The following is an 11202-nucleotide window of genomic DNA, read 5'->3' as shown; positions in this document are numbered from 1 at the left end:
TTTGCAGGTCATGGCCGTGTCAAAGCACACAGGAGCCGCTATAAGCTGCCAGCATTGCAAATATTGATGCTGCAAGAATATCCAGCCAACTGCCCTCAAGCCAAGGCTGACCCTGCAGAGACACACATTCAGAGTCTATAATGTACAGTACGATGTAGCGGTGAGTTGGCACCATGGTCAAGAGTCCCAGCATTCTTCCAGAACGATCTCTACAAAGAAGGATTCCATCGGGCAAAAGCCATGGACACCTTTGACATTCTTGAGACCTTCTGGTGCCAGGAGTTCTTCGTGTGGTTTCTTTTGTAAGGATGTTTTTTTTTTTTTTGTATGCAGTGAGTGCACATCACATTGATACACATAGGTTTCAGATAGAGAGATACTTATGGAATGTCACAAGGTTCTGCAGCCGCAAGCTCAAAGCTCAAAGCGTCTCTGGGTTTTTTTTAAGCATAGCTGGGATCATTATAGGAGTTCAGTGTGGCTTGTATGGCATATAGCTTGTATATAGCTGGCTCCGATAACCGGATAGAATCATTTCTTATATAGAAATATGCTTCTGATTAATGGTGCCATTAAGACCACTGATAGCTGTCATCGCAAAGTGTTTAGAGAGATTGTAAACATAGTCTTCCAGCGCATTTGAGTGTTTGAGTTTGCGTTGCTGCAAGAGGCAGGCAGAAGTGCTATAAATAGCACTGTTTTCTTTTTTTGATCACAACAGGTTGTTTTTTTTTCACTACGAGTGAATACAAATGCGCGCCTGGAGAATAAACAGCGCGTACAAGTTCAGAGATACTGCTCTGTTTGGTCATAATGTGAAGCTCATATTACAGAAATGCACATGGACACCACATGGACTCAAAACCGGTTAGGAATTTAAACTTTGTGAATGACCCTTTTGACGTGTGTTGCTCGAGGGTTAAAAATGACAGTTTTCCAATTGAAAAGTGTCGAGCAAGTGCTTCTTGACAAAGGGTCATTTGACAAAGCATTAATTTGCTTTTAAAGGGTCCATGTGGATGCACCATTGTTAATGTTGCACCAGTCTTGCAGTAGAAGTAGTACACAGATGAATGAACAAAAAATAGAATTCCAATCTTTGTTCTCAGTAGACATGTAGGAGTTTAAGTCCTTAAGTTGTATATACATTATGTATATTTATACACTTAATCATTTTTTACCTTTCAGTAAAAGGGGCTCCACAAAATATGACAATATGCCATACTTAATGAAGTAAGTCACAGACTTATTTTAGAACGGAGGAACACTTCCACTCCCATCTGAAAGACAAGGAAGGAAAGGGAGAAAGAGAGGTTAGAATTGTATGTTCAGACTTCCAGCACTTGGCTTTATATCCAGAAACGGTATATATATGCACGGACGGAAAAGAAAACTGGTCGCTGTCTCACCTTTGTGGAAGCACTGCGGCGATGAATGACGCTGGAGTTGATACAACTCAGGTTGTTGCCCTAAACCAGGGGCGATCGAGGCACCTGCCCCAAACATGGGTTCCAGAGCGGCCAGCTCCTCCAGGAGGGACTGTGTGCAAGTCACGGTGGACGTGGGCGAGGCTCCGGACGTGGAGGTGGAGGCCGGGGCAGGCGAGGCCATGAGGATGAGGGGAGGGGAAGCCGGGACAGAGGAGCAGGAGGACATGGGAGATGATGCCACCTCGACCTCCATAGCTTCCTCTGCTTCGCCCTCGCCCTCCGCCTCGGTGGCCTCGGCTGTCCCGCTCCCTGCCAACGTGGAGCCGCGTTGCGTCGACCGAACGCCACAGACGTGGCCCGCCGTGACTCCCTCAAAGTGGGAGGGCTGGTGCAGCCACCTGACGGGGGTCTGGGGAGAGGCCGGGCTGGAGGGGGACGGGGAGGGAGACGGAGAGGAGGAGAGGAGCGGAGACTGGGGACTGGCGGAAAAGTCCTGGAAGAGGTTCTCCAAGACGCTCTCCTCAAACAGAGAGTCGTCGTCGTCGAGGAACATGGGAGTGTCCAGCCCCCTCCACACCTTGACGGGATAAAACTCCCCCAGCATGTGGACCGCGTCGACCGCGTCGGGCCCGTCCGGGGAGAGGGACGGAGAGCAGGGGGACGGGCACATGGAGGGAGGAGAGAGTTTGGACAGGAGAGGGTCCAGGTAGAACCCCTCTGCCAGGGTGCTGATGTGCTTGGCCAGCAGGGAGATCTCTGCCCGCTCCTTCTCCCTCTCTCTCTCCAGGGAGAAGAAGGAGAGGCACGAGGGCTGTTTGCCGGGGGAAGCCTCGGGCGTCAGGAGGCCCTCGGGCGGGCACTGGAGAGGTCGCAGCGGGACGTCGACGTACAGCGGGGGGACGCGCACTTCGGGCAGGGTCATCACCGTGCAGTCGCCGTCCCCCGGGCTGTCGGGGGTCGGGGGCAGCTTCTCGTAGAGGCCGCCGCCGCCCGCGGTGCCGGGCTCAATGGAGAACAGCATGTCCGAGGTGGCGGTGGAGAGGGTGGTCGGCGGAGCGGGGCTGGAGGTGCAGGTGGGCGGCGGGGCATGAGAGGGAGCGACGGAGGTGGTGTCGGTGGCCGTCGTGGACGAGGGCGGGGGCGTGGTGGTGCCCGTGGGGTCAAAGCTGAAGAGGGGCTCGCCGAACAGAAACCCGGACCCGCCGAACTGCGGCGTGTACGGGGGCGTGCACGCGAACTCTTTGGTCTGCAGTGCCTGCGAGGTGGGCACGGGGGGGAGGGGCAGGGGGAGGGCGGGCAGCGGAGGGTCGAGCTGGAAGGCGGGCGGCAGCAGAATGCTCTGCGTCAGGAAGTCCAAGTCTGCCACCGACGTGGCGACGGTGACCGGGGTCGGAGAGGAAGCGACGGAGCGGCTCTGTTCGTCGGGGCCAGCGGCGGACGACGCCTGCTGAAAGAAGGCCTCCTCCTCCAGAGAGGAGATGCTGGAGCGGGGGTCACACTCCAGCTGCATGGCCTCCACGGAGGACGCCGCTCCTCCCGGCTCCTCGGAGGAGCCCACGCTGCAGCCGGCGGAGGTGCTGAAGTCGAAGGACTGGGCGGACAGGCCGCTGCTGCCCGGGGTGAAGACCTGGTCCGGGCTGGACAGGGGCGACTGGAGGCCGAGGCCTTCCTGCTGAGAGGTGCCGGTGGTCAGCACCAGCGTCAGCTGGGTCTGCTCTGAGCTGAGTTGCTGACGCACTGCCCAGGCCTCCGAATCGCTATAAAGTGGAGTAAAATGAACAAAAATAATTATGGTTAGACTTTATTCTTTATTCACTGTTCATCATTTCATATACATCTGAGCTGCAGGGTGCATGGTTAAGGCAATATTATAATACCTGATCATGTAGTTGTTGCTGCTGATGGGGACATCTCCGGTCTCCAGTTGTAGCACCATGTAGAGCCAGACCCAGGAGCCGTCCTCGGCCTGCAGTCGCACCACCATCTCTGCTCTGCCGTCGCCTCCCTCTCTCACTGTGAGGAGAGCAACACGACAACACCAGTTGGTATCGGCCCTGCGAGTCCTCTTACTACTAGTCATCACCATCATGTGATTATTATATCAGTGGGTGCAGCAGTGCGTGTGTGACTGTGTGGGTGTGTGGCATCGTATATAACGTAGCGTTGCACGGGTATAGGTTGTGCATAGAAAAGGAGTCTTGGCTTACGGAGGCTGCGATGCTGAGCGGAGGCATGTGACAGGTCCTGTGGGTGGAGCAGGCTGTACCACGAGCGGGAACGAAGAGCTGCCACATCAAAGCCCAGATAGGCACTCACGCTGCAGGGGGAGAGAGAGTGGGCGAAGGACATGTTAGCATAATGTGCTTCTTTTGCTCTTTTATAGTTGTCACTTTATGAAAAGTATCATGTGTGTGTGGAGAAAGAAATCACACCCGTATAAAGTGAGGGGCGCTCTTATATATCATGGTACGGTACATCAGCATTTGCTCAGACACATATGATGTAAATTCTCCATTCATTGTGAATATATAGGATTTCATGTTTGTGTTAACATAGAAATAGTCAGTCATTTGCTCAGACACAATTATGTAAATTCTCTATTCATTGTCAATGGCATTTAATGTTTGTGTTGGGACAAAGATCTACACTATGAATAGCGTGTGTGTGTGTGTGTGTGTGTGTGTGTGTGTGTGTGCGTGTGTGTGTGTGTGTGTGTGTGTGTGTGTGTGTGTGTGTGCGTGCGTGTGTGTAAAAGTGTGTAAACTCACTTGTCCTGTGCGTTCTGAAGCCTCATGTCTCTGCCATGCTGCGAGTGGAAACAAGCCAGGAAGAAGTTCCTCTCGGCAGAGAGAGAGGAGGTGGTGGTGGTGGTGATGGACTCCTTCTCTTCTCCTCCTGCCAGGGAGGCGCGGGAGGAGGCGCTGGTCTCCAGAGGAGTGCAGAAGCACACCCAAACCGGGTTGGAGGTCCAGTAGGAGCCCGCGGCGGTGGCGGCGGGGGGAGAGATGCAGCGGGCGCGGATCAGAACCAGCTTGTCGCCGGCACTCTGCCGGCGCACAGACTTTGACGTGTTGAAGCGACAGCGAAACAGCCGGTCTGCAACAGAGTAAGGGTGGGGGGAAGTCGGTTGGTGAACATGGAGTGCCTGCACACTAGCACTTTGTTTGACATTGTTTGAATGCAACTGCAGTGTTTATAGGGCAGTGGTTTTCAACCCTTTTCATATCAAGGCCCATTTATTTATTCACTGTTTTGAGCCACGGACCACCATTTGATGAGATTTATAGCCTCCCGGACCCAAAACGAAAGTTTTTGTTTGTTTGATAAGATTTGGTCCACAATTCCATGCTGTATTGATGTTGGTATACCATTCATATGAATTAATAATTCTTCTACATTCTCAAATTGTGTGTAGACTATATGTTTAACAATAATGTAACTCTTGAGAGTGTAAAATGAAACAAAATGGACCCTATAATCTATAAGGGTCAATTTGGTTACCAACTCTCCATTTATCTGGGGACCACTGGTTCAAAAGCACTGGTTTAGGGCATTGAGGGTGTTGTTTATATCTTCAGTTCTTTACCTGTCTCAGGTGCTGTAGTGCTCGATAGGTTGCTCCTCATGGTGAAGTGTTCTGAGCCGTCGATGATGTCATACACACTGTCCCCCTGGGCGACCAGATCAACCTATAGAAAGAAACGACATGGTTTTTTTTTAGGAAATGCCCCAAAATATAGGAATGCAACCGAGAGAGTTTATTGATTTGTGATGGCGGCACGTTTGACTGACCATGGAGTGGCCAAGATGGTCGGAGACACTGTCTGACAAGTAGAGAAGCTTCCCTTCCCCCGTCAGCAGCATTAGGAACCCAGGCAGAGCCTGCATCAACTCTGATAGCTCATGGAATGAGAAAAGGCTGGTGGTATCCTGGGCACTCCCCGCTTCTATAAAGTCAATAGAAAAGAGCAAAAAAAATAATTAGAGGCTGACACTTTTATTTTTTATTTTTTATAAATAAATAAATAATGAATAAAATACAAAATCATCCTATAGCACGACATAAACGCGACATTCCTGCCCCATTCCCATTCTTCCCCGCAATATACAGCCAACTAGCGTCCGTCGTGGATTCAGCACCGCGGACAGCGACACTTGAAACAGCGCCGTATAGGTCGCTGTCCACGGCGCTGATGGTCGCGTTTCAGCACCGTGGACAGCGTCACATTGTACTATTTCCAGACTGTCATCATTTTATCATTGGTATAATAATCGACCCGTGTACTGAATGTGTTTTTTCAGCGATGGCATTCAACCATATAAGAAGTTGCATGCAGCGCTGACACTTGTTGATTCCACCCACGAGCCAGCTAAACTAACTGGGGGGAAAAATGGCTGCCTATAGTATGAAGGAATTTTAATTCTAGCACAGTTAACATGCGCAAATGAATCAACAGGTAGCCTTCCAAGGATGTCCCTCTTACCTTGGGAGAAGAAGACAGATTTCCTGGTGTAGATGGAGGCGAGGGACATGATGTGCAGGTAGGAAAGCCGTGCTTTATCTGCGTCAGAGATGGGCAGTAGGTCCTTCAGATTCCGGATCTCAGCGTTGATTTGGTCCCTCCGAGCCTTGGAGGCTCCTTTAGTTGAGCGATACATTGCAGCGTGCTACCAAATAATTCCTCTAAATGTAACGTAACAGAGCTCTATATAGCAGAGCTTTAGTTGAAGTCTGGTGGGATCTCCTTCCAAGATGAGAGTATTGAGCCTCAGACTCTGTGCTGCTATTGGACTTTCATCTCTCGCTCTCTCTCTCTCTCTCTCTTTTTCCAGAGCAAGGTCTTAAAAACCCTCTCCTTGTGTGTCTCTTTCTGTCTTTAATTCTTTCTGCCTCTGCAGCTCCGTCCAGCTGCGGAGTTGCTCGCTGGATGAGTGCACGGTCCCCCCTCTGTCAGATATTGCCTATAAGTAAGTCAAATCTGCGGCTGTGTGGAGCCGTCTCTTCTATAGCCCGTGAAGTCGGGCAACTCGTAATATCTGGTTGTTGTGAGGGTACTCTGCTCGTGGTTCACTTATATAGGCTGGGACTCCGCCTGGAGTAGGGGGGCCCCCGACGCACCAACACCGACGTAAAAGGGAGAGGGGGGGGGGGGGGCAGAGAAGAGGGGGTGAGGGTGATGTATCTCATATCAGTGCTAGAGCAGTGCTGCAACTCTCTCCTCCAATCTCCGCCCTCCTCATGATGTGCGCCCCTCTCCTTTCGGTGACTCTGTCCTACGTCAGACCCCCTCCTCCCTCTCCACTCCGGTGATGACGTTGGCCATGAAGCAGGGAGCTCCGGCGACGCAAAAAGCCCGATTTGGACAAAACCGAGTAAGTGGGTGGAGTCCAACCGAGCATGGGCGGAGTTAACCGTTAAAACGTAAACGGAGTCACCACCGGGCTCCGGTGGTGGGGGAGGGGAGGGGGTGGTTCGGGAGTGTTGGGATGCATACAAAACTGGTGCTCCGCTGTGTGTGTGTGTGTGTGTGTGTGTGTGTGTGTGTATAGGGCCTGGCTGGCACCAGGCAGCCCGTCTACCTCGGCCTGTATAAGCTACCAGTCAATAAATCAGTAAGTCAATAAACGTACTAGCATAATGGGTTCTTGTTCTTATGAATTAACACCTTTGACGTGACCATTGTTTATTGTAAACAATGACTCATGCAGATTATACGCACGCGTCCACCTCTGCATTGTGAAATAGACATTGTCATTTCGTTTTCTTTATTCATGCTCCTTTTTCTGTCTTTTTAAAATGAATGACAAATGCCGCTATAGTGCGACTGCAGAGCGGATGAATGAACGCACAATGGATCCGTAAACCTAACATAATTATCCCGCAATTGTATGTGATGTTACCAATTCAAACTTGGTATAGTTTCCAGTTCGTCTTGCAGATTGCCATGTCAATATACTGTATAGCCTATAAAATAGGCTACCTGTAATTAAATCATCGATCTTTGTCGGTGTTAGACTAAATTGTTCAGCTTGCTGTGAGGAGACTAGCCTAATTTGACATGTTATAGCTTTTTCTTTCTTTCTATTTCTTTCCTAAATAGCGTTGTATGCTTAGGCTGAGGCAAAATACACTCGCAAACATATAATCACATATAGCCTGTATCTGTAGCTATCACGGTATAGCCTACTGCGGATTGGGATTTGGGACTATAGTATTTTTATTTTATTTTTTCTCAAACAAAACGATCATCTTTAACGAGTTAATGAGTCGTATCATAAAGACCATTCACCAAGGCTAAAATCATTCATTGCGCTAGTAATGGGTTGCAGCGCGCACGAGGTAAATGTTTCTATAAATAGCTTTCACCGGTGACTGACACGGCCACTGCAAAGACGCGCCCCCGCACACAGCTCCAATTGTCCTATTTATAGGCAAGATGTTTTGACTCGGAGCCAGAAATAGACTTTCATCATCCACTTGTGATGAAAAATCGCAGTGAGGTTGGTCCATTCATGGTTTTCTTCTTCCTTTCTTTTTTTCTCTTCCTTTCTTATCAGTGATTGATTGTGTTTGTCCTTTCCATCCCAAGGTCTTTTCTTCTTCTTCTTTTTTTCCCCTTTTCACTTTAAACATAAACATTTCCAAAACGAATTAGGGATTAAACATCCCTGTTGCAACTATAGAGGAAATCCTCACAGAGTTCAGGATATGGACTTGGACTGGGAAAATATTGATATGGGATATGGAAATTGATTTACCGGTATTCTTGAAACTCAATGCTATTACCCTTTCTACTAATTTGTAGCATTCTGGCATTCCTCATGTCAGCATTTCTGTTCTTGATTCATTTATTCTCTTCTCCGGATTGTCTTCTGTGGAGGTTCCACGTACGTCAGTGACAGTGTTTAACTGTTGGTGCAGTGCAGTCAATCATTTTCATGTCCTCGGCTGTTTTTCCATTGGTCTTGATCTTACCACCACCACCACCACCACCACCACAGTTGAAGGTGAGGTGACTGGAGCCTGTTCTTGTCACCGAACTACAAAAGCAGAATGGTTCTTCTGTAAGTTAAAATGTTTATTTGGTTCATTGAGGAGCCTGCCTCTTTTCTTTTTGGTACATATACCAACTAAAAGTGCATTTAAATTGTTGAACTTGTTTTAAATTGCATCTGATCATGGAATGTGTTCTGCCAACTGAACCCTATACAGAATTTCTGAGTGTCCAGAATTGTACCCAAATGCCCATGACCACCTGGGCTCAGGGGAGTTTCCAGTTTCCAGTTTGATCCCGGGCTGCCCCTGGCAGAGTTAGTGTCGAAGTGTCCTTGAGCAAGACACTGAACCCCTAATTGCCGACGGCAGGTTGGTCCTTCCATGGTTGTCTCCACCAGGCCGAAGGCATGGGGAGAGAGTATGTTTTGCACTCCGTCCGTGTGTGTGTCCGTCCGTCTGTTATCAGCTAATCTCCGGCACCGTTGTCCCGATCCATGCCAAACTTTGCACACACACTCCCTGGATGCCAACGACCAACCTCTGCCCCAAATATTCCTCAACGGCCTGTTATAGCGCCACCATGAGGCCGATTTAGGCAAAACACATTTATGCAGATTACTCGTACATATTTTATCCATACATCACACAATTCGGTATACACTATCTCCATAGTCATGTGATCAACACAGATCTGCACAATTTCCCATCTTCCATCCTGATTGGCTAAGATTGGCTTCCAAAGCTCACATGATTGGTCCGTTTCGAACAAAATGCCACAAATCACAAACGCAGTGTCCAATTTCCATGAAATTATACACGCACATTTCCACTGGGCCGAGGAGGACGACATGCCACTATTTATTCCCCAAATCAGCCTCACGGTGGCGCTATAACAGGCCAATTCCTGTTTTTACCTATAACTGCATAGACAACTTATGAATAGAGGCCATGGAAAAACATTTTCCCTGCATCCCTCCACATCTGCCGGTTATAGCGCCACCATGAGGCTGATTTCTGCAAAACACATTGTTTATGTTGCACAGATTTCATCCAAATCGGTCCACATGATACATGATAGGCTGGAGAACAGCAGGTGACACCATGGAGGCCAAAGCAGTACACGAAAAAGTGTACTTTATCCCTGTAGGGTAAATGTGTCCCATGCTATCTATACTTAGGAGCATTGAGCAGGCACAGTGCCGTGCTTAGGGACCATCTTCTCCAGTTGTAATGCCAGTACCTTGTTCAAGAGAACTGGCAGGAGTATATGTGCCTATTATGCATATTATGTTTTGGTGTGGGAGGAAACCCAATGCACGAATAGACTATAGAGTACAAAGACATGCACAATCCAACCCAAACTTGGGCAGGTGCCGAGCGATGAGTAGTATACGGATAAGGAATGAAGACGCTCACACACTGTGGGCTCCGCTCCGATGCTATATAGTGCCTTTATTGGCACAAATGAATGACTGTGACGTTTCGAGTGACTCCACCCCCACCGAGGATCGAACCCTGGACCTTCTTGCTGTGAGCCAACAAACAGTGCTAACTCCTGCACAGCGCAGCTCTATAGAGAGAAAGCAGGGAGGTCAACATCAGCTAAGAAACTGCGCCGTGCGGGGACACCCCAGTCAGAGAGAAATGAGGCGCAATAGACATTCCGCGTGGCACTGGCGTGAGAATGTTGTTTGGTGACAGTTAGGTGTGTGTGTGTGTGTGTGTGTGTGTGTGTGTGTGTGTGTGTGTGTGTGCATGTGTGTGTGTGCGTGTGTGTGTGTGTCCTGACTCCTGGCCACTGATTGCTTGTCGTAGGGAACACAGACCAGACTCAGAGAATCAAGCAACACAACTGGATGTATTTTGTTTCGGCTCCTGACTTCGTATAGCAGCATCAATAATGATAATATTTATAGTAAACATACGGTATATGCAACCACAAGGAAAATCAACGGGTGAGGAAGGCCCCCTCCCGGTGCCGGCATTTCTGTCTTTTATCTTGTCTTGATTTTATGGACAATATTAGTTTGCCTCCGGTTTTAACATTGTTTTATTGAATTGTGGGGCGCCTACATTATATTATGGCGTTGATAGGCGGGGCGTGTCCTGTCCGCTATCCGCTTGTCATATAGGGAGCAGAGGCGTTTCCAGGAATTACATGTTGGCCAGTGTATAAGCTGTATTCGTCCCCTCCTTCCCGCTCATAATCAAAAGCACTAAATGTTTTCAAAGAGATATGTCACAGTCACAGACTTTTGTCATTCATTGTACAGTCTAGGTCTTATATATATATGTATTGTTCCCTGGTCTATAGTTTTCATGGTTCTATGTTTGTTTGCTCCAGCTGTGTCTCATTTTGTAATCAACCCGCATGTGTTTATCAGTCTTGTTCCCCAGTCAGTCCTTGTTGAGTCACTTATTGTATCCTGTCACCTGTTTCAGTCTGTTTTAAGTTGTTCATGTTCACCTGTCTTCTGTATTAAAACACCAATTCATGGTTTTGAACACTACATATGCCTGGCTGTCCTGCGTTTGGGTCCTTACCTCACCTACACGTGACAAGATATACTGTACCTGCCAGACGAGTAGGCTACAAAGGCTGAAAGGCATGCATTTGCAGTCCAATGGGTGCAGGTTGAGGGTCGCGCTCTATGCGCAACGGCCATTCCGCTGTCCACTAATATTTTTGGCCAGGCAGAAATGGATTTGGACAGGCCTGTCCTCGCCTTATTGTAGATACGCCACTGCGTGGGAGGAACACAGACCGGCAAACAG

General features: G+C 48.9%; 1 protein-coding gene across 1 annotated transcript; it reads right to left on the bottom strand.

Moving 5' to 3' along the window:
• Positions 1-1251: 1251 nt before the first annotated feature.
• Positions 1252-6089, bottom strand: npas4a (neuronal PAS domain protein 4a; the record flags this gene model as incomplete). Its single annotated transcript, XM_080774265.1, has 8 exons — positions 1252-1280; positions 1410-3187; positions 3308-3443; positions 3638-3747; positions 4199-4526; positions 5017-5119; positions 5223-5377; positions 5915-6089. 8 exons carry the CDS (start codon positions 6087-6089, stop codon positions 1252-1254), a joined length of 2814 nt encoding a protein of 937 aa, XP_080630391.1.
• Between the last annotated feature and the right edge of the window lie 5113 nt (positions 6090-11202).

This window comes from Protomyctophum bolini (assembly GCF_963924005.1).
Source record: "Protomyctophum bolini genome assembly, chromosome: 10".
Lineage (NCBI taxonomy): Eukaryota > Metazoa > Chordata > Actinopteri > Myctophiformes > Myctophidae > Protomyctophum > Protomyctophum bolini.
This window is presented reverse-complemented; position numbering and strand designations above follow the sequence as displayed.